Below are 24,248 nucleotides of genomic sequence, written 5' to 3'. Positions count from 1 at the left end.
CTGAGACTGGTGGCGGAGCGCAGGCTTTATCCAGAGCAGCTGCGTTATTACAAAATCTTCTACCGTATAAACTGTGTAACAGCTGCCCAAACATTTAGTGTCAGATCCCGAGCCGTCCCTGTGTTAATTAAGGCTATTACTATTACTGTGCCACATTGGTAAAAGCGCGCATCGCGCAATTGGCAGTAAATGGGGTGCTTCAAATATTCTTCTCCTGAATGTCACGTTTCGCTGGTGCAGGCAAGGCAGAGGACCCCAGTGCAGGACTCAGAGGCAAAGCGTACTTTAGCTCGGAACTTTATTTAACAAAAGATCTGGGCGGGTGCCAGCAATACACAAAACTAAACTTGAACATAAGCATAACTATGGACATGGCAGGAAACGTGAGGCACACAGCAGGCAGTGCAGACGACACTGCCCATACAGAGACAAGGACGCGACAAAGAACGAAGCAAACCCAGGGGCTTAAATACATACAGAAGGTAATGGCGGGTAACAAGAAACAGCTGGGGAACACAGGGCACAGGTGAACAGAATCTACCTAATAAACAAGGGAAGCAAAACTAGACAGGACACACAGGGAGTACTAAACTATCAAACTAAAACAGGAAGTAAACAAAGACACAAATGCAGACTAAGCACAAACCCATAACCAACTGAAGACCCACATGAGAGAAACCAAATAAACATAATAAGAGATAACAAAACATAACCAAAAGAACACAAAGCACTGGGCCACCGGCCCAGGATCATGACACTGAAAGGGAAACTCGTACAAATACATATCCCACAAAGCCACCTGCAAAATATGACCTATATAAAACAGTCATATAATTAAGGAAACTGGTGTAGGGACTCAGCGCATCGCTTTTCTCTTTTCCTAATGAACTCTTCTATCCAAAGTGATTAAGAAAAGGAGGCACGTCTGGAAAATGGATGGACGTATCTTCGCTGCCCGCGTTTTACAGCTAAACACACCCAACTTCCGGCTAGATTACCAAATAGAGCGTCAGGGGAGGGAGGAGTCGGTCCTCCACTGCTTTAAAATGTGCTCTCGCGGCAACTGTGATCCCGGGTTAGAGGGAAACATTATCCTCTTGACTGCTGTTTGGACTGGAGCCACCCGCAACCACCTCCGATGAGCCGATGACTACTTTTTAAAAAAAATACATTTTCTGCCTGGAGAGAAGCGTTTTTTGTTTGCATGCAGAGCCAGTAAAGTTTGACCATGGAGTGCAGCTACAGTTGCCAGGTGGGTACTTTGATCCGTGCTTGTGGTTTGAGGCACTGCAGTTTCAGGTTGGCGGACTGTTAAGAAAATTGAAAGTCGCAGTAGCGCCCTAAACGCGTTAGCCATCTTTGTGTGAGCAGACTTCGCGCTATGCCGTCCTAGATGGTGTCACAAATTGTTGCTGATATCTTGTTGACAGATTTTAACTCTGTGCATTTGTCAACCGATCATCATCAAAACCACATTTGTGTTTTTTTTTTTTTTTTTTTTTTTTTTTTGGGGGGGGGGGTTGGGGTTTTTTTTTTTTTTTGCAGCGTCAGCGGTGAAATATGTGTAATTCACACATATTGACACGTAAAACAAATCAGAGTACTTATTTTTACTTGTGGACCTTATAACAATCTTGCATATGCATTTAAATTATATGGCCATTAATAACCAGACGGCCTATTATATTAACAGCAGCAGCAGCTGTGTTTCTTTATTGTGTTTTTATCCCTTCATATTTTTCTAATAGCATCATTTTATTTTCAGTTGTAAAAATCAGTTGCTCTGCTGCCGGTAGACTTAATCAATCAAAGGTGTGTGTGTGTGTGTGTGTGTGTGTGTGTGTGTGTGTGTGAGAGAGAGAGAGAGAGAGAGAGACTTTTTTTTTTTTTTTTTTTTTTTTTTTTTTTTTTCTCCCAGCTGCCGCCACAGTAGTGGAGTTTAATAGTCTGAGAGGAAGTAAAGCATAAATATAATAAAGGGAACTGAAAGGTAATCTTAGTCTTTGCATAAATTTGATATAAGGGCAGCAAGTCAAAATGGGTGCTCTGTTTTCTGATTCTATATTAAGGCTTTTTGTAGAATTGTTTGCAGCCAATAGGAAAAAACAAATCAAGAAAAAAATTAGTCTGTGTTTTTGTTTGGGGGGGGGGGGGTACTTTTTACACTAAATGTTTCATATATGAGTATGTGTTGTTGTGTTTTTTTTTTTTTTTTTTTTTTTTTTTTAAATTGGAACAATGGTGTTTTCACTTTTTTCTCTGTCTAAACCACATGGGACCAGGTTCACATGAGAGATTTTTCCAAATCTGGATCTAAATGTGAACTTCCGAGGTGGAAAAAGTATTGCTAAAATTCAGTTTTAAATTTGTGAAAAGTTTGTGAACTGGGACACTGTCCTGCTTTTGTCTGTGTAGATTCACAGTCATCCAGGTCATAGTAGTCTCTGGAGCTTGAAAAAGGCGACTGGACTTCTTTTTGTTTCTTGAAGACGTCACCAACTTTCCCCCGCTTACAGTGCTGTCCTGAGCTCCCTTCCCAGACGTCTCAACCCCCATTCACACCTTTGTTCCAGTGACCTCAATAGGCCACAGGAAACAATGGAGCGGAGTCCTAAATTGGTTACAACTGAAACCACTGATTAAAAATGACCCACGCCCCCTTCACACCTGGGCACATGTGTTCACGCACATGATCAATAGAGGGTCATAACCACCTCCAGGGGACTACGCCCACAGGGGTTTAAATACCTGGGTCTCTCCACCATTTGGTTGAGAACTGAAGAAGCCTTTCGGATGAGAGGTGAAACGTCTTCAAGAAACAAAAAGAAGTCCAGTCGCCTTTTTCAAGCTCCAGAGACTGTCCTGCTTTTGCATTTTATTGACAACAAGTCCTTAGACGTCGTCTTTCAGTCCCCTTCATGGAGATAATTGGATTACAATCAAAGGCATTCTGTTGATCACTTCAGAAAGAACAATAAAGTAGAGGTGAGAGAACAATGTTCTCACTTTTTACAAAGCCCGAGGCCTAATTGGCAGAGATGTATAGTAACGAAGTAGAACTACTTAAGTACTGTACTTAAGTACTAAAATGCAGTATCTGTACTTTATTGGAGTACATATTTTTCCCCTACTTTCACTTTTACTCCACTATATATTTTTGATTAAATACTTTTACTCCAATACATTTTTCACGTGCTGAATCGTTACTCGTTACTATTATGAAAACGTTATTAATCATCCCCAAGTCATAGTATCAATGCCAGAGCGGTAGATAGCGCTGTCACGGTTTATGAAGCTGGCTCATCATTGGGCGATTTGAGCGATCAAGCCTATTAAAAAAAAAAAAACCAAAAAAAAAACCGCAGGCTTCATCTCCGCCTTTTGCGCTGTTGCTTGCAAGTATTCAGGACAAAACGTGTCAGCTTACTGTCCGATATCGAGATGGATGACGTCCCAGGAACACCTTGTCCAGGTTTGTCTTTTAGCTGCCCCTCTGGCCTTTTGAGATGTTTTATTTGTGTTTGTTTTTTTGTAAACACTTGTATGGCCTTTTATCATTGTACTCCAGCTTCAGCCAAATACATTGTGCCTTTCAAATGTTTGAAATAATATAAACAATGATAATCAAACTTTTGACTGCCTTTCTTTAATATACACAGTACTTGTACTTTTACTTGTACTTTCGGTACTTGAGTAGCAATTTTTGAAATACTTCTACTTGCAATACTTAAGTACCAAAAAAATTGAGTACTTCTGTACTTCCACTTGAGTATGGTGTTAAAAGAACACTTCAACTTTTACTCAAGTCAATTTTTTTTATATAGTACTTGTACTTCTCCACTCCTCTACTCCAGTACTTTATACATCTCTGCTAATTGGTGCCATAGCATCCAAATGAAAGGGAGAAACAACACAAGCGTCTGAAATCTCCACGCTGGGCCACAATTGAGACACATGACTTTATCATTGGTGTTAACTTTATAAGGAGATAAAAAAACAAAACGACAAAAAAAAAAAACCCACCATGAACAATGGCCTTCAAGGATTAATTTGTAAGTCCTAGCAGTAGGAAGAATGTGAAAACATGAGGGTATTTCAAAGCATCTTGTGTTTTCACAGCTTTAAACTGTTTGCATTTGCTGAACTCAAGCATCAACGTTTGTCTTTTTTGTATTAGCCCTGTGATAGACTGGACAGGCTGCCAGTCTATCACAACCCACTCCTCCCGTGATCCAGAAAGGGACAAGTGGTTAAGAAAATGGAATTGCTTCGAATGAGGCGACACCATGTCAAAAGAAGCCAGGACTGCATTTTGATAGCTTTGCCACTGCAAACTGGTAATTACCAGCATGATGGACCTCTGCACTGAAAGTTGCCAGCTGAGTGATGGCAACATTACTGAAGGGTTTGGAGAAAGAGGCGTGAACGACCAACACTGTATGTTCTGTAAAAATAGGCATATTTCTATAAGTTTTATAATGGAACACATTGCCAGAAGAAGCAGCTACAGCCAGACCAAAGCTGGACCTATTGTCTCATCAAAACAGAAAATTGGTCTGATGCTGGCGACTTGTACAGGGTGTACCCTGCCTCTCACCCTGTGACGGCTGGGATAGGCTCCAGCCCCTCCGTGACCCTGGAAATGATTAGTTGAAGAAAATGGATGGGAATTGTCAAATTTATTGCTCAGGGCATGTGGATGTGACTCAACAACTCAGGAGCATGTTGCTGTATTGTAAATTGAATGTAACAAATGCAATGTAATTGTGTAAACTCACTGGCCATTGAATTAGATACACCTGTTCAGCTGCTTGATAATGCAAATGTCTAATTGGCCAATCTCATGGCAGTAATTCAGTGCATTTAAACATGTAGATATGGTGAAGATGACCTGGTAAGGTTCAAACTGAGCATCAGAATGGGGAAGAACAGTGGTTTGACTGACTCCGAACATGGCATGGCTGTTGGTACCACATGGGCTGGTTCTGTGTATTTCAGAAACCGCTGCTCTAATGGGATTTTTCCTCATGCAGCCATTGCTAGGGTTTACAGAGACTGGTCTGAAAAAGAGAAACTATCCAGTGAGCAACACTCCTCTGGGAGAAAATGCCTTGTTGATGTCAGAGGAGACTGGTCGGACAGCTTCAAGCTAACAGGACGGCAGCAGTAACTCAAGTAACCCCTTGTTACAACCCAGGTACTCAAGAGCATCTCTGAAGACATATTTTTAAATCTTTGAAGCAGATGGCCTACAGCAGCAGAAGACCACATGAGGTGCTGCTCCTGTCATCAAAGAACAGGAAAGTGAGGCTACAGTTCACACGGGCTCTGCAAAAATTAGACACAGAAGATCAGAAAAATATTGCCTGGTCTGATGAGTCGATCATCTGATGCCTGCTTCCAGGAGGCTAACACACCACGTCACAAAGCTCAGATCACTTGCAACTGGTTTCTTTAAGATCACAGTGAGTTCACTGTATTCAAATGGCCTCCACAGTCACCATTCAATAGAGCACCTTTGGGATGTGGTGGAACGAGAGATTCACATCATGGATGTGCCGCTGACAAATCTGTTTCAACTGTGTGATGCTATCAATATGGACCAAAATCTTTCCAGCACCTTGTTGAATTTTGGCATGAAGAATTAAGACTGAAAAAAGGTCCAGCCTGGCACTACCAAGGTGTACTGACTAAAGTGGCCAGTGAGTACAAATGGCTCATTGTCTTTTTTTTTTTTTTTTTTTTTTTAAAGGGACACCCCAGCAATTTGTTCCATAAAGGTGTGAAGCAACAATCAGAATTGGCACAAATTAAGCTCTGGAAATGAACACTCTTATTCAGGTGACTTTTAAATCCTCCCTGTTGATGTCATCAGGATTCTTTTAATTTAGAAGGTAACTCTTTCTAGCAACTTCTTTTTGTATAAAATTGGTGGAGTGTCCCTTTTTTTTTTTTTTTTTAAATTTTTTTTTCTGTTCTGTTCTGCTTTTTGGCTCTTTAGTATTTTGATGTTTGTTTATTTTAAAGACCATGATGACCTTGATTTATTGCATGTAGCGTAATAGATATGCTTTTATCAGGAAATTTGCAAAACTACTTTTGTGCTTGCCATCTGGAAATTGAATTGCCAACAGCATTGCTGGTATCCATCTACACACCATGATGGACATTTGCACTGAAAGATGCCAGTGGAGGAGTGGCAGCAAGGCGAAAGTTTCGAATCTCCCCGTTCTTCTGAAAGAGAAAACAAAGAGGGGTACATGACAGAGACTTGTAGTAGATGGCAGGTGAAGAGTCCGCTCATCCACTCTGGACTCACATGCTCGTTTATGAAGAGTGACAGGAGTCAGTAAATTTCAAACACAGTGAGTTTATTACAAATCCTCAGAGAAAAGATGATTACAGAGCTCCGGATCAGACTGCGAGTTTTCCTTATCCACAGACAATCGATCAGCACTCAGGGGCATCAGACTTCGTGAACTGTCTTTCCTTGATCTGGCTTTTATTACAAATGTGTAAGACATAGTAAGGGGTGTCGTCGCCAGCTGCTTGGTTGCGGTTTTTGGTGTTGCTGGGTGCAGCTTCTCTTTTTGCCTCGTTTCGCCTTTTGTGACCTTGAACACATCTGTCTCTATTCTCACCTGCTTTCCTGCTTCTCCTCCTTAACACCTGGCAAAACGAGACACAGAGAACAAGAACAGCATCCTGCTTCTGCCTATGACAGTTTCCTGTTCACTGCTTTGACTGACACCTTTGTACTCTGAACATTTAATGTGTATTTAGTTGCATGCTTCTATCTGACCTCTCTGTGCACTTTCCCCTGCTCTCAAAGCTGGCACCTACACTTGCTTCTATATAAATGTATGAGTGCAATCTACTAATGCATGTTGCTACATAAGAGTACGTTTTGTTTCTGCAGCTTCTTCTAAATTCTGTCTTAATAAAGTAAATTACATAATTTCTAATATGCAGGATACATTCTCTATCATACCAGTTTGAGTAATGCACTTTTATATAATTCAGTAATAACCTGTCAATTTGTAATGCATTTGTTATATATTCCAACACAGGGTTAGGGTGCCAGGAAAGCTATAAGGATTGGCCTATGACCTGTTATCTGACTAAAGGTTATGGGAAACAGAATTTTTGTTTTAATTTAATTTTGTTTTAATTTTGCTATTGGAACTGACACAATTAGCAAGTAGGTGTGGCTATTAGCACTAGCAAGCTATTATCCAGCCTCCAGTGGACCAACTTTCCCTCAGTCATCTGATCGCTGGACTGTGAATTTTTTCTGGCTAGAACTCTGGATCAGATAAACTTAGTCACTGAAGAAGATGGCCCAGAAGTACGGCCAAAGGCAGAAACTTTCAAGGGCTTTGCTAGAGGTGCCTCTTGGGTGGTTGAGCAGGTAGCAAGTTACAGAGGTGGGACAGATGTTCCTTAGGCTGGAAGCCAGCAGAGAAAGTTGCTCAATAAATAGCAGGAGGACAACTGAGAGACATGGCTGTTTTGCAGGCTTGGTATTGACAGGGAAGTCAACTGACCCCTTAGCAGATAAGATTTTGGTTTAGGAAAAAGAACAGGTAAGACATCAGTCAACTCAGAATAAGGAGTTGGACAGATGTTAGTGGACACAAAGACGGTTACACACCGGATGCGTAGCGTAAAAATGACAAATTCCAAATCCTTGGATGCAAACTTGTCGTGTAACCTACCTGCCTTTTTTGCGCAGTTTTATTTGCATTTTTGCGAATAAATCATTCTCATAAAACGCACAGGGGAAGGGGGGGGGGGGGGGGGGGAGTCAATATCAAGCTTCAACGTAATGAGGGCCTGATGTTTCTAAACAAAAGGAAGAAACAGATTCTAGGTTCATCCAACTCTCATAAGAACGCAGCAGCAGGGAGAGTTTCACAGTTTGATCCTGGAGTTGAAGCTGGATCACAGCCGCTTTTGTGCATATTTCAGGATATCAGTGGGACAGTTTGAGCTCTTGTTGGCAGAGTTGGGATCGCATTTGAGGAGGGAGGGAAATAATTTCAGAGAGCCAACTGACCCGGAGCAGCGTGTAGCTCTGTGTCTAAGGTGAAATAGCAGGAATTTACTGTTCCCACATCACTGTATATTTAGTATATTGGTGCTCACTTGTTGCTAAATGCAGCACTTTGATTGGGCAGATATGTTTGCTTGCTTGTGAAAGTCAGAAAAATCGAACTTGATCTGAAAAAATAAATGCCACAAATTTGTCCTGTGTAGTGATGCGGTTGGTGTGAATTGCTGCATTAAGAACAGGGGAGTATGAAAAATATTTTAACACACGGAACATTGGCATGGCTTTTACACCTCCGGTGGGTAAAGAGTCTTGAGAACAGAGAAGACAAATTTCATACAATATCGATGATCAGTAGCAGGCAGAGACAACACGTGGATGTAAGTCTGTGTAGTACCTACTACCATGACCCTTAAATTCTGGAGCAGGGAAAAATCAGCTGACTTTGAACCAGCCTCAGGAAAGGAAGGAGTGCTTATTCAGAATCTGAACCAGAGAAAACTTGGAACACAGGACAGCTGACGAGTGATGTCAGTAATGTGTTACTTTAGTAATGGTAATGAGTAATCTAATGAGTTACTATTTGCAATCTAGTAATCAGATTAGTTACTTATCAAGTCACTGTTACTATTTTGTCATTTTCCTTAGTAAGAAGAGATTTTTGCTTTCTTCTTGGATCTTGGGGAGTGATATCTGGCCGATGCGACAATTAAGTCCCGTTTTCAGCATGAGGACAATAATGCCACATAGCAACACAAATGTAAACAATGGAGGGAGGAGAGAAATTCACGTTTTTAGCTGGAAATACAGACACTATTTTGAGTTTCTGTCAGCTAAAGATTACAATATCAAGGTTGTACACTTTGTGCTGGCAACAAATTAATATGTTATGTCTTTGCACTCTATTTACCAATATAAGCAGTCAACATGATTTATGAAGGGCTTATGCCGCATTTCTATTAGTACCTACCAGGGTTATAATAGTTTTGGATTTTACATTATAGTTTAATTTTAGTTAGTTTTTACTTTTTTTACTCTTAATTCAGTTAGTTTTAATTCGTTTTCAGAGTGGTTTTGCTCGTTTTTATTAGTTTTTATTTTTGGTTTTATGCTTAGTTTTAGTTAGTTTTAGTTAGTTTCAGTATTAGTTTTAGTATTTTCATACTTAATCAGGTACCCTTTAAAGATACCCTTTAAAGAAATATATTCAGCAACCAACTGTTCAGACAGCAGAACTACATGCTAAATGTGTGTAATATTAAGGACACACATGAACATCAACAGGGAGAAACAAAGAACAATATGAACTCCAAAACTCGATAAATTCTACAATAAACTCCACAATAAAGTTCAGCCTCAGTGCAGTAGATTAACAACACCTACATGTGGTGTTTGACAAAAACAAACTCCTTGAAGGAGTCAAAGCTCAAATCCAGCTGCATCCTGATGTTCTCACCACCTGATGCTGCTTCTGTTTTGGAGCTAGCTTGGTTAGATGCTCGCTGATTAGACTTGAAGGGTCTTTGCGGCCTATGTAGCCTACGGAAGTGTCCAACCTCATGTCCGCATTTATGCATGTATAGCTGGATTGCGTGTGTTAATTACCTTGTGGTTGTGTGCTGGGGGTTTTTTTGGTCCTTGCTCTTTGTGCTCAGTTTTTAGGGTGCAAACATATTTGTCCCTGTTTTTTCACTTTCTTCATTCCTTCACGTCCATTCCCATAGTTTCAGCAGCTCCCTCCAGGAATTTGCTGACATTTGTGAGTCCTTATATTAATGCTTTGATTATTATTCCTGATTGTTATTATCTGACAAAGTAGCCGGAAACGCACAAGGACTAAACACAACGTTGTGGCTGCGTTGACCCGACGAGTAGTCACGTTTCTCTGGAGGTGGAGGCCAGGTTGCCTTGTAGGATGAGAGCGGTTTCCGTAGCTGCCTTGTGTGCGCTTCTCAGGTCTACGCACGCACATGCGCACCCATTTGCCCGACGGCGTTCCGAGCTTAAACTCGGAGAGAGGAAAAAAATGATTTCATATCAATCCACAAGACTTTTGAAAAAATAAACAATATCTATAATTTCAGTTAGTTTTAGTTAGTTTTGTAAACTCTCAATTCAGTTTTAGTTAGTTGTCGTTTCTTCCTTTTAATTTTAGTTTTTATTTATTTCAGTTAACGACAATGTTTTTTCAATTTCAGTTTTCGTTATTTCGTTCGTTTTCGTTAACTATAATAACCCTGGTACCTACTCAGCGCAGGTCGACTCTGTACAACTCGCCCCGGTCTTGTTTTGTTTCCATTGCAATTGAGTACTACCTCAATGTGGGTGGAGTCGATATAGCAATGCGGCAGTAGTATCTTGACGTAATTCGTATGCAACTCAAAACACAACACACCTGTGGATGAGACAGAGGCAAGCCAACGCCAGTTTACTATCATCATCACACATAAGTCCCCAGTATTGTTTTAATGGATGAAGGTTATCATTAAGTATTAACCGTATACCGCCGAACATGTTTTAATCGACTCAGTGTGTTTCAAAAGTGCCATTGTTCGTGTACTTCCATCAATAATTACTGTAATAACCCTATGTTGGGTGTGAAGTGCAGTTTCAGTGCAGACAATGGATGGTGTCCTGTGGGATCTCCTCCGAGATCTGGGCCAGGCATCACTGAGCTCCTGGACAGACTGAGGTCGGATAGACCAAAACATAATGTCTTTAGAGGTGTTCTATTGGATTTTAGGTCAGGCAAATGTGGGGGTCAGTCAATTGTATCAAGTCCTTAATCCTCCGGGAACTGCCTGCATACTCTCGTCTCATGACGCCAGGCATTGTAGTGCTCCAGGTGGAACCCAGGTCCCACTGCACCGCCAAGGGTTTGACAGAGGTTCCTGGTGAACTTTGCTTTTGCTCCTTTCCCTGTTCTGGCCGACTTCATCCGTTCAGCATTTGACTGACACGTTATCCATGTCAAACACATATTGTGATTGGAGCCAGACTTCTGTGTCAGGTCTTTGCGGCCTGCGTACGTAACTGGAAACCCCTCTAAATCCTACGCAGGAACCTACAACGTAACCTGACATGCGCCTCTTGAGAAATGTAACTACATGTCGAGTTGACGCAGCCCCCAACAATTGTGATTGGCCTGTTTAGCACAGTTGACTCCTCCCGTGCTATTCCACATACTTTTTTCGTCAGTTTTTTAATTCATTAGTGAGAAAATGGTAGTCATCATCATCTCATAAAGAATAATAATCATAGCAACAATATAAAGACTCACAAATGCCAGCAAATCCATGCAGGGAGATTGCTGAAATTATCAGAATGGATGTGAGGGAATGAACAAAGAAGTGGAAAAAGCAGAGGGACAAATAGGTTTGCACCCCAAAAAAGGTTGACCACAAATAAAGAGCGAGACAGCAGGAGGGGGGATGTCAGTTTCTCATGGCCAGCACAGTATGTAAAACACTGGGACATGGCCACACGATAATTAAAACACAGTGCATCTCACACATGCTGAAAATACTGGCAACATCGGCCACTTATGGAAGTTACGTACTTAACCCTTTAACAGCGGTGATCACCACCGATGCACCTGTTACCTGCCCTTACTTGCTGTGAACAGCTGTTTAATGCCGAACATATAACCACTGAGACGTCTGATCAAATGCGCTTTGAATTATTGTAATTACGTGACTGTTCTTTTGGAGAGATTCAAACAGTTTCTGAAAGCTGAGAAAGTGTAGGGTTATTACAGTAACTGTTGTTGGAAGTCTACAAACGGCGGCAACTTTGAAGTTAACGGGCTATAGGCGGGCCTGTGGTAAATAAAGGGTTAAGCCCTGCAAAGACTTAGCACAGAAGTCTAAATCAGGCCTGAGTTTCATGTGCATAGAGTATGGGAGCTATTAGAGGTAGGATGGGAACTGTTATAGGGCTGGAATGGATGAGGGATGCAAAGACTTTGCCTGAGAAGCTGGCTTTCACATTTTCAGCATATCTTCTGACCACTTTGATCTCCTTTGGCAGTGTTGCTAGCTTGCCTGTGCAGGGCTCTGTCCTCATCTCTGTATGTGTCTCCCTTGGTTTTGCAAAGGTGTCTCAATTATACAGTGAGTCAGTTTGCTATTGTCGAACATGTGCAAAGTTTGGTTGGCAGAAATTTCTTCTTCACAGAAACTGAAGATGTTAACACTGTCAGTCATTTGGGGTACTATTTGCAGCTTCAAAGACACTCCAGTCAGTATAGTCAAAACAGTTACTGCTTCGCCTCAGTCAATTTCTTCACCCTTTCGACCACAGATTTTAGCTTTTAAGAGAAGAGATAAGATAAAACTTTAATGATCCCACGACGGGGATATGTGAAAGCGCTCCTTCCTGCAGCGAGGATGTTTCAGTCTCTGACTGAAGGAGCTGCTCAGCTCACCCACGGTCTCATGCAGAGGGTGATGGGGGTTGTCAATGATGGATGTCAGCTTTGCTAACATTCTCTTCTCACCCACCACCATCACAGACTCCAGAGGACATCCCAGCACAGAGCTTAACCCTGCTCCGGTCCCTTTCGGTGCAGCCCCCCACAGCAGCCCTTCACAGAAAAGAGCAGATGCTACCACTGAGTCATAAAAAGTCCTGCAGACACTGAAGGACCTCAGTCTCCTCAGCAGGTGGAGTCGACTCTGGTCCTTCTTATACAGGACATCTGTGTTTGTAGTCCAGTCCAGCTTGTTGTTGAGGTGAACACCCAGGTACTTGTAAGAGACCACTGTCTCGATGTCCTTTCCCTGGATGTTCACCGGTGTTGTGGGGGGTGGCTTCCTCCTGAAGTCTATGACCATCTCCTTCATCTTGCTGGCATTGATTTGGAGTGCGTTGGTCTCACACCAGTCACTGATGACCGCCCCGTATTCCTCGTTTCCATCTGATACACATCCGATGATGACTGTATCATCTGAGAACTTCTGTAGGTGGCAATGGTGTGTGTGTTGTACCTGAAGTCTGAAGTGTACAGACTGGGTGAGAGGACCGTGTGCCCCCCCCCCCCCCCCCCCCCCCGTGCTGCGGACTACCACATCAGACATACAGTCATGGCACCTCACATACTGTGGTCTGTTGGTGAGGTAGTCGATGGTCCATGCCGTCAGCTGCCTGTCCACTCCAGCTCCTTCCAGCTTCCCTCTCATCAGTGCAGGCTGGAAAGTGTTGAAAGCACTGGAGAAGAACATGACCCTCAGTGTTCCCCGCCTGCTCTAGGTGAGAGAGTGATCTGTGCAGCAGGTAGATGACGGCGTCGTCCACTCCGGTGCCGGGCTGGTAGGCGAACTGCAGGAGGTCCAGCACTGGGCTAACCAGTGTGCTCTCTTGTGGGTGAAGGTGAGGAGAGTGCAGGCAACAATAGCACTGCACCAGGAGAGAGGGGAGACAGCATACAGAGGGGGGTAGATGGGACCTGAGGGGTGGGGGAGGTGGTCAATGCCCCAGAGTCAAATCTAATGAAAAACAGATTCAGGTTGTTAGCCCACCCCTGGTCAGCAGGCACTGTGGCTCCTACATTGTCCTCAAAGTGGGCAGAGATTTTTTTTTTCATGTTTCTCCAGACTTCTCGGACTGTAGGTGGGGTGAAGAATGGCCAGGTTGTGGTATGAGTGGCCAAGCGGGGGTAGAGGTCATGAGCTGTAAGCCTCTTTTGTGTTGGCAAACAGGTCTATAGTTTTACTGTCCCTTGTGTGGCAATTAACATACTGAGTGAAGTTAGGGAGAGTGGAAGAAGGTGCGGCATGGTTGAAGTCCCCAGAGATGATGATCAAGTACTGCGGATGTGCTGTCTGCAACTGAGAGACGGTGGTGTGAATGTCCTCACAGACTGCTGTAGCGTCTGCCGAGGGCGGGATGTAAACAGTTAACACAATAACATGTGAAAACTCCTGGGGCAGATGGTATGGCCGAATGCTAACCACTAACATTTCAATGTCTTTTGTCTGTATGTTTGAATAAGATGAATCAAGTAGTGATCAGTGTACCTGTCGGAAAACTTATTCAATTTTCAAATAATCAGGCACACTCACTCAGCTCTCGTAAGAGTTTAATTCTTTTGCAAGAGGGGCAATCACTACATCTCAGGCGTCGGCGAATTCCAGTGGGCAGTCTTTCACAAGTCACTCTTTATACAAATACAATGCATACAATGAAACTACCAAGCCAGAGAGCCAGAAAACAGGCTACTTGATTTCCTATGGGAATGGAATGTGATGTTTATGTCCCATCTCTGGAAAGGTCATGAAAAACAGGAACAATTTAAAGGTTGTTTAGACCTCATGTTTTATTTATATATATATATTAAAAATGAATGCACAGGCAGTGGAGTTAGGCTAAAATAGGTGAAATGTGCTCATGTTTGTGAGCACCACTTAAAAACAGGCAGTGGCATTTTGCACCAGCTGTAGCTGAGCAATAGAGGACCTGTTAAGCCCCATATAAAGTACACCACAGTAATCCAGCTGAGTGGTCACAAAGGCTAGCCTCTGGAGAACTGACTTTATATATTTATTTTATTCATATTTAAATAAACACAAAATGCTGTCAGCTTAGAAATATAGCTTCCTTAGAAAACATCTGTGGATGGATTTTTTTTTTTTTTTTTTTTTTCCCTCCTGATTTCCTGCATCTGCAGCATGTCACCGTCTTTCATCCACATGAAAATTACCGGACATGGAAGGCAACCCTGTCCAATGGGTGATGTCATACGTATGTGTGGCCACGTATATATTTTATATACAGTAATACCTCTGATCTGATAGGCTCGTCATTGTCACCATGCCAATGTTAGTGTTGAGATGAAAGTATCACTGTGCTTCTTTATGTTAAGCCTAACAGACTATTAACTCTTAGGGTTGGTTAGGAGTCTGTCAGAAATGGTTCATAAGATGCTGTACGATAGTACTGAAGATCAAAATAGTGGCTCCATATGGTAGTGGTTTATAGATTTACCTAACAAGCAGAAGATCCCCAGTTTAATTCTGGGAGGAGATTGTTTTTAGCATTAAAAATCTGCCAAGTCAAACATGCGAAGCTACCTGAAAAAGGAGCAGCTAAAAGGCCCTTCCTCAACTCTTGAGTCTAAATTCAGACTTTTGACTATTCAATTAATCTAATAGAAACCAAAGAAAAAACATTGGAGAAAGGCAGAATCTGTTGTTGAACACTAGTATGATAAATATGTGTAAATGACTCTATAATGTGTTAAACGGTTAACAAGATCTTGTTAACATGTGAATGATGGTTAGGTTGGGGTTTATTCCTCCCCTAAAAGATTTCATCCCAATACCTAATGGCTTTTGGGTGCTAGGGTGCTTTTGCCTAGCATGTAGAGGTCTGTGCATCTGTGTCCCCAGACCATCACTGACCCACCACCACGGCTTCTCTAGACCCTTTGACATCTGTCACATGGTCAGACTGAAACTTCTGTTATCTGTGAAAAGCACAGGGTGCCAGTGATGGATCTGCCAATTCTGGTATTCTATGACAAATATCAATTGGGCTCCATGTAGGGGTGTGTGATATATATTGTCTACGATAATATCTTAATTGCTGTGTTAAAGATGCGCGAGTTGACGTTATGGAGTATGCTACTGACTGGGACAAAACAAACACCTCGACTCCCTGCGTTCACTACTTCATGTTTTAGTATAGGCTGCTGCGCGTGCGTATAACAACACACCTAAAGCTGGAAATGAGTGAACACACTGCGCCAGGGGAAGAAATTCAGACATCGCCAGCCTCTACTACTACTGCTTTAGATTTAATTCCTAGGTGAGGATCATCTTCACTCACAGCAAGACCATCTGGGTTCGATTCCCGATCCAGGCCGTTCTGTGTGGAGTTTGCATGTTCTCCCCGTGCCTGTGTGGGTTTCTTCCAGGTACTCCGGTTGCCTCCCACAGTCCAGAAGACAAGTATGTTAGGTCGGTCAGTCACTCTAAATTGCCCATAAGTGTGAATGTGTGCGTGAGTGTGTGATGGACTGGTGACATGTCCATGGTGTACCCCGCCTTAGCCCGATGATGCTGGGATTGGCTCCAGCCCCCCACCTCTGTGACCGCAATTAGAGGGATAAAGTGGAAGATAATGGATGGATGTTAATAATATCCTTTAAGTCTTATTTTACTAGCTTGCACTTCTTAAAGTTTAAGAAATATAAGACTCTTACAAACACATTTTTAAAATGGTGCAAAATATAGTTTATTATCTTTATTGACAAAATTACAGAAAATATCCAGATGTCATTTTTTGTCAATATTGCACAACTCTAGCTCCATGTTGCTTGGCAGTGGGTGCAGGGCTCACTAAAGGATGTCAGACCCTCAGTTCACCCTCATGAAGTCTGTTTCTGATTGTTTGAGAGACATTCACAGCAGTGGCCTGCTGGAGGTGATTTTATAGGGATCTGGCAGTGCTCATCCTTTTCTGCCTTGTGCATAGGACCAGATACCGGTCCTGCTGATGGGTTAAGGATTTTTTTTTTTTTTTTTCCCTCGAGTAACTGCTGGTCTCCTGGAATCTCGTTCAGGAGAAAATCCAACTGAAAAACCTTAAATAATAGTGTCAGAAAAGTGCAGCTTTCTAAAATATTTCCACATAAATGACTATTTAAAAACAAATCAAACAAAGAAAACAACGAATATTCAGGATACAATATCAGGAATGGTGAAGTCTCCCCTGAAATACTGTAGCTCAGGTTAAAAAAGGTTTGGATATCAGAGTTGATCTGAAAAAAAAAAAAAGGCAAGAGTATATGATAAAGAAACTCACTGCAATTGGGGGGGGGAAGAAGAAATCCAGATTCTCTAGCATCTTTGGGATAGTTCTAAGAAATTAGACTGTAATGATGACTTCCAGCAAGGATATATAATTTTTAATGGAAGGTAATTCAAGATAAAATAATATTTTTAAATTAAAAGGTTAAAGCCTACAGCTTTTCATTTAGTATTGTTTAGGTCGAGTTTTATTTAATTTAATTGTAATTCTCAGCATTATTTTTATTTTGGTTTATGGTGTTTTTGGGAAACTATAAATGATCAAAAGTAATAATTATATTATATTTCCTATTACAAGAGGTGGCAGTAGTAATAGAAGTATTCAGTTTAAACATTTGTTTTGAAATTTTCTAAGACAGCCAGACCTTCATAATTGTTTTGTATGTGTCTGAGGCACTTTAAAGTTGTCTGAAAAAAATGTGAACAAATTCAGGTCCAAAAATATTGAGGAATCACAGATTCATCAGTATTCATTGATAATCTTGCTCCAAAATCGGCAAAAAATTTTTAATTTTCTCGTGAGTCTGAGAGCCAGTTCAGATCCCAGATGAGCCTCCAGTTAAGTTACTCCCTGGCCAGGGGAAAATCAGACCACAGCACAAATGAGACTCCCCGTGTTTCCAAGGAAGGATTAGGGTTAAAGCAAAATTTGCAGTCTGAAATTTGCTTCATTAATCTTTCAAGTAGAAAAATGTCAGGATGGTCACAGCCAAAACAAGAAACGAAACATTCTGAGACAAGATGGACTTTAGCTGTGTTTAAAAATTCTGTCTGCTGCATTTTGGACCATTTGTTTTTATAATAAAGCTGAATGGGTTAGTCCCAAAAACAGTTAGATTTGTCCATTCAAGAAGGGATAAAAGCATGAATTACTGTTTCTGGGTCTTTTGAGGATTAAAGTAGCTTTACTTTTGCAATATTTCTAAGAGGGTAAAAGTGGCTGTTCGTGGCATTACTCGCTCATAAAAATTCAACGATCTATAAGATTATAGATTCCATAAGATTTCTAACCATGGACAAATTAGCAGACAAAGAAGCAACAATAGATCTAATAATAGAAAGCCAAAAATCATGTTTTCTTATCAATCAGTTAGAGGAAATCCATTACCTTCCATGATATGATATCCTCCACACAGCTCCACACAACTGGTTCCTCATAGAACATGTACTGTCAGGTGAAATTGGCAGGTAAAAGTGTGTCGTCTGCCAGTCAAGGTCTTCCACGCCAAATTTGTTCATCCATGCCTTTATGGACCTTGCTTTTGGCACTGGTGCACAGTCATGTTGGAAAAGGAAGGGGCCATCCTTAAACTGTTCCCGAAAAGTTGGGAGCATGAAACTGTACAAAATGTCTTGGTATGCTGAAGCATTAAGATTTGCTTTGACTAGAACTAGAGGGCCGAGCCCAACTTTTGAGAAACAACCCCACACCAAATTTTACACATGGAACAATGCAGGAACAATGCCAGACAAGTACTGTTCTCCTAGCAGCTGTCAAACCCAGACTCGTCCATCAGATTACCAGATGGAGAAGCTTGCATTCTCACTCCATAGATGTCTGCTCTAGAGTCCAGTGGTGGCATGCTTTACACCACTGCATCCGATGCTTTGCATTGTGCTTGGTTTTGTAAGATTTGGGTGCAGCTGTTCCACCATGGAAACCCATTCCATGAATCCCTCTCTATGTATTGTTCTTGAGCTAACCTGAAGGCCACGAGGAGTTTGGAGGTCTCTGTGAATAACAGCAACTTTTGCACAGTGCATAATGTGCAAAGGTCACCAAATTTCTGCAGTCAATCACTAATCACTTCTACTTTGTTGTAATACCACTAACAGATGCCTGTGGAATATTTAGTAGCAAAGAAATTTCACGACTGGACTCGTTATACAGGTGGCATCCCATCACAGTACCACGAAGGAATTCACTGAGCTACTGAGAGCGACCCATTCTTTTATGTTTGTAGAAGCAGTCTGCATCCCTAGATAGATCACCTGCTAAATTCTTTGCATGCAAGCAAATGCCTGTTTCACCAATGCATCTTTTTTTTCCCCCCACAGTTCTGCCAGTGCAGATTTAACAAGCTGTTTCAATTCAAGAAGCATATAATTACAAAATCACATTACCAGGTGAGCATTAGACTTAATGGACATATTTTTATTGGCATGACTGTTTATTAAGCAGCTTTGCAGTGTCTATTGTGAGGGGCAGTTTTCTAGTTTCCATTATGTTGCATGAAACTCACCAAACCCAGTACAGAAATGTGACGGGACCTTTTTTTTTTTTTGTGTAATGCTAGTTCCAGCCAGCTAAAAGCATCTGTTACTGTGTTGATGGCTACATAAAAGTGTTTATCTGTCTAAAGAAAGTACGAAGGAGAATTAATTTTAGTGAGTAGACAAGTTCTGTGTTTGACTATGTCAAGATGGTTGCCTAGGTACCTATAGTTTGGTGTCATAAGAAGTGCCCACATTTTGCTACATTTATATCAGCAGTAATAAACCAACTCATGTTTCCTGTGTTTTTTACCTACAGAAATTGAAAGAAGTTTTCCCAAATGGTAATTCTCAATTTTTACTTGACAGTAACTCTGGTGTACATTTAATTGTGTTCATGTTAACTCTGATTTATTATACATTTAATTTCTCTTTGTTTTTTCATTTAATTAAAAACCTCTTTTCAGATGAGATCAAGAATGTTGGTAAGCTTTTTTTCCCCCTTCTTAGTGTTGAGTGTTTCTGTTGTATATGTATTGTTGTGCATGTGTCGTCAACTGTGTGCTCGTGTATATTCTTGCATGAGAACGAGTAACTAAACCTGATGTGTATTAGTCATCTATTTATTGGAAGTTGAAGATTGCTGTAAAGTTGAGTGATCTGTTTTCCTTTCACCGATTTATTTATTTATTTTTTAAGGCGTAGCTGTACCCCACATCATTTTTGTGGATCCATTAGAAAGGCATCACATCAAATATTCCATTGTGGGTGAGTTGTTTTAAAGTACCCTCTGTTACAGATTTACAGGAAAGCAGCAAAGCTTGCTGTTGATTCTAGGAATAGTAGTTTGACAAAGAACAGTCCTGGCTCAAAGTTTGTTTACAAGCTCCCTGTCTCAGGTCTTCAATGTGCTTGTAGAACTTGAAGAAATATGAGCTTAAGCCTTTTAGTGTGTGTTCATTTATCGAACAGGAATGACACAAAACAACGGAATAAGGAGTCCAATTATTAAATTTAATTAGCCATTTGTCACATAGTTTACAGATTAATCTGGGTCAGAACTGCACGCCGTGCCCAGTAGGGTACTGGATGTGACATGAAGTACTCACACACTCTTCTTCAGCTCAGGATTTCATATAGTCACAGCTTATCAGTCTTGGTTACATCATTATACAAAGCAAAATGTGGAAAACAGAGAATTTCAACAGCTGGCTGACCCAAGTGAGAACACCAAGTTCCCGATGACACCAAACATTATGAGCTTCTGTGCCATTTATCAGTTATGTTTATTTTCCAGTCTAAGACAGATTTCTCAGGCAAATAAATGTGACTAATAAAATCAAATGCATATTATGATTTATATTTAAAGCTTCATAAAAACTAATTTCCTTCAAACTGAAAGAATAATTTTCTTTGGCCCTGGTTACACAGACCAAAAACTGATTGGCAAGCACTGGGGAGAAATGTGTATTCATTGACCAGTTGGGAGTAGTTGCTGGAGCTTGCTTGCTGACAGCTGTAAAATTAATTTTTAAAGCTGCACTGAAAACCACCTGGTGATCTCTTGGGTGACTAGAAGGTTGTCGCATTTGGGTTTTCTGTGGGCAAACCCATAGTGGGCAGTTGCTGCTGGCTTCCCTTTAGGCCTGTGTGGCTGAGGCATTTTCAGTTAGATTTTTATATGAAGATCCTCAAGAGTGATGTGGGATTTCTTGTGTATTAGAGTGTTGTGAGTTCTCAGAAGAACTGAAGACACCATTTAATTATTCTGTTTTAATTCATGTGGCATGGGACAAAGATGGTGCTCTCTGGAAAGAAATTTTGTCAGGAGACATCTTAGAAGATTCAACTGCTGACCAAGGCACACTTTATATGTGCAGCACAATACAGATATGGATCATTTCTGTTACTGTCTGTGAAGTATTTTAAACACTTATCAGTGTATTAAAAGTAAATTGTCATTGATTGCTAAACCTGTTTGCCTTTTGCATTGCTGTAGCAGCAGTTGTGCAGTTTTAGTGAACTAAATGTTAAGTTTTGTATTATTGGAGAAACATGTACTGTATATTAGACTATATTTTTAAATATATGCTGACATAGTATTTATCACCTGGACATCATGGATAAAGGAAAAAAGTGAATTTTCATTGTATCTGTTGGTCTATTAAAACTGCATGAACTTTGTAGCTTCAAGTAGTGTTTTAGGCCTTAGATGAATGTGGATTTGAATCGGATCAGTCTCTTTAAAACAAAGGAGCATGTTTTATGTTTGACGTAACCGTCCTGTTTTAAATGGACTTTCTTCCAGGCTTGTCTGCAGTGACTCTGTGTTTCAGTCCAGAGACAGTGACTTCTTTTTACCTGTGTCACATCTGTGAAGAGAAGTGTTTGCTTGGTGACATTTTAAAGCACTTCTCATCTCTTGATCATTACAGCAACTACATTGTGAGTATCAAACATAAAGTTGCTCAGTATTTATGTCTGTCTGTCCTGTCTGTCTGTCCTGTCTGTCTGTCTAAATAAAATATATTTCATTTGTTTGCTTTTTGATAGAACTGCAAGCATCCTGATGCAATGAGTTTCTCCTGGATCCCCAACATGGACATGAGAGAGTTTCTGTCACCTGAATTTAAAAATAAAATAAATCAAAAAGGGCCTGAGGAGTTGCAGGTGAGAATGTGTAAGCCATATGTGCATGCAGGTAATTTAGGATGGTTCTTGTACCAGATTAGGGGAAAGCGAGGCGTGTGTGTGTGTGTGTGTGTGTGTGTGTGTGTGTGGGTGTGTGTGAGTGAACATTCTTGTATTGTGAACTACACTCACCACTAATGCACCATTAGGTGCATTTGTTCAACTGCTAAAATCAGCCAGTCACATGACAGCAACTCAGTATACTTGTATATACATGATCTTATACATGATCAAGATGACCTGCTGAATTCAAATCAAGCCTCAGAATGAGGAAGAAAGGTGACGGAGGTTATTTTGAACATTGCATGGGTTGTTGATGCCAGACAGGCTGGTCTGAGTATTTCATAAAATGCTAATCTACTTGGAGTTTCCCACACAACCATCTCTGGGGTTCACAGAGATAATGGTCCAAAAAAGAGAAAATACCAAGTGCACAGCAGTTCTCTGGGTGAAAATGCCTTGTTGATGTCAGAGGAGAATGGCCAGACTGCTTCAAGCTGATAGGAAGGCATCAGTAACTCAAAAGTCACTCACTACAACCAAAGTATGCAGAAGAGTATCTCTAAATGCACAACATGGATGAAACTTGAAGCAGATGGGTTATAGCAGCAGAAGATCATACTGGGTGCCACTCTTGTCACCTAAGAACAGGAAACTAAGGATACAATTAGCACAGGTGCACCAGTAGAAGACTGGAGAGTCAGATTTTGGCGTAAACAACATAAAAGCAGTGATCCATCCTGCCTTATGTCAGCGTGTCAGGTTGATGGTTGTGCGAATTTTTTTTGACATACTCTGGGCCCCTTAGTAACAACTAAGCATCATTTAAACACCACAGCTTATTGTTGCTGACCATGTCCATCCCTTTCACGATCACATGTGTGCCCATCTTCTGATGGCTGCTTCTAGTAGGATAACACATTATGTTCAAGAAACCATTTTTTTTTTTTGACATAAGTTCACTATATTCAAATGGCCTCCTGTTGGGTTCTGACCCGTTTAGAAGAGACCTATTAACAAAACACACAAGAGTCGTGAGTATCTTTTTAACCAGCTGGGAGAGCAAGGCCCAAGTCTGCATAGTACAGAGTTGTCTATGCTCTGAGAAAGGGACGTCTCCCAGCTACTTTTTATTAGGAAGGTTACATAAACATGTGCAGCTGGTGTCACTCAAAAGCAAGGAAACCCCACCCACAGTGCTCCTTGTTTCTTTCCCACACTTTGTGTGTGGTGCAGTATGAATTATACAGTTCATTCTGTGCTCATGTGAAGGACGTACAATATGATTTATACAGTACATTCTGTGCTCATGTGAAGGGAATACATAGAGTGATTCTCAGTGCTGTTTGATGGTCATTTATAATCCAACACCTCCAATCACCAGATCTCAATAAAAGAGCACCTTTGGGATGTGGTGGAACAGGAGGTTCACATCATGGATGTTCAACCAACCAATCTGCAGCAACTGTGTGATGCTATCATGTCAATATGGACCAAAATCTGAGCAATGTTTCCAGCACCTTGTTGAATCTCTGCCACAAAGAATTAATGCAGCTATGAGGGCAAAAGGGGGTCTAACTCAGTACCAGCAGGGTCTACCAAATGAAGGGTCTGAGAGTATGTCCTGCACATAACCCTCCTGATTTCTAATAATGTCTCTAGTGATACTTGCTTGTCTGTCAGCAGGATCAACCCCTATGTTTTTGTCTGGCGTATGAAAATGTCTTACATGAGAAATGAGGATTGATCATGAGAGGGTCTCCATTTTGGAAAGTATTTTATAATTACAGTGGAAATAATCTACGTTTCCTCCATGTTTTCTCTCTGCAGCTGCTGCATTTACCCAAAAATCTTCTGGAAAAGCTTAAATTGAGCACTTACTCTGAAGGTATAAGATCTGTCCATGTAGTTTTTGTGTGACACTTTTATTCAATTGTATGTTACTGAAAATGATCTGAATCTTCTTTGCAGTGATGCTCACGCTAAGTGAAAATGAAAAATTTCTCCAGCTGTTTCAAGGTTTGTGCACATTTTTCTCACTGATTAGACTCGGGGAGCTCTAGAAGTCGTTTTTTTCAACAGTGGCTGAGCTAGAGTAAAAACTGCCACCTTTTACTGTACTACTTTTCAATTTATGTTGACCATACTGTATGCGCGAACTCATTTATCTTGGTGTCACACCTCAATTTACTATGTCTGTGTTCATATTTCACATTTACCCTTATTGCCATTTAGTCAATGTTTGATCTCTTCAGTCTAATAATTTTTCCCCTTTAGCTTTCAAGTCAGAGAGGTTGACGATCCAGACATACCAAAAAGACAGCAACAGGAAACATCCACTTCTTGGTTAGTAACATCTACCAAAACAATAGTCATATGCATGTATTTGATCAATTTAACGACATGATTAAGAATCCATGGAAGGATTTTATCCATGACATTCATTTTGAGGCAGAGTTGGATAAATTGTTGCCCTCACT

The 24,248-nt window shown here is 41.0% G+C and overlaps 1 protein-coding gene across 8 annotated transcripts in view; it reads left to right on the top strand.

The window, feature by feature from the left end:
- Positions 1-1,087: 1,087 nt before the first annotated feature.
- The window catches only part of LOC115788621 (uncharacterized), a 49,549-nt gene continuing 26,388 nt past the window's right edge, over positions 1,088-24,248 (top strand). For all 8 annotated transcript variants that reach the window (XM_030741727.1, XM_030741729.1, XM_030741728.1 and 5 more), the window contains exons 1-10: positions 1,088-1,252; positions 18,922-18,990; positions 19,397-19,421; positions 19,545-19,562; positions 19,777-19,845; positions 21,386-21,522; positions 21,631-21,747; positions 23,599-23,656; positions 23,740-23,787; positions 24,046-24,114. In XM_030741727.1, coding sequence (XP_030597587.1) covers positions 1,229-1,252; positions 18,922-18,990; positions 19,397-19,421; positions 19,545-19,562; positions 19,777-19,845; positions 21,386-21,522; positions 21,631-21,747; positions 23,599-23,656; positions 23,740-23,787; positions 24,046-24,114 — 634 coding nt within the window. In that variant the 5' untranslated portion in view covers positions 1,088-1,228. The remainder of the gene's footprint in view (positions 1,253-18,921; positions 18,991-19,396; positions 19,422-19,544; positions 19,563-19,776; positions 19,846-21,385; positions 21,523-21,630; positions 21,748-23,598; positions 23,657-23,739; positions 23,788-24,045; positions 24,115-24,248) is intronic.

Source organism: Archocentrus centrarchus, chromosome 11, assembly GCF_007364275.1.
Source record: "Archocentrus centrarchus isolate MPI-CPG fArcCen1 chromosome 11, fArcCen1, whole genome shotgun sequence".
Taxonomy (NCBI): Eukaryota; Metazoa; Chordata; class Actinopteri; order Cichliformes; family Cichlidae; genus Archocentrus; species Archocentrus centrarchus.
This window is presented reverse-complemented; position numbering and strand designations above follow the sequence as displayed.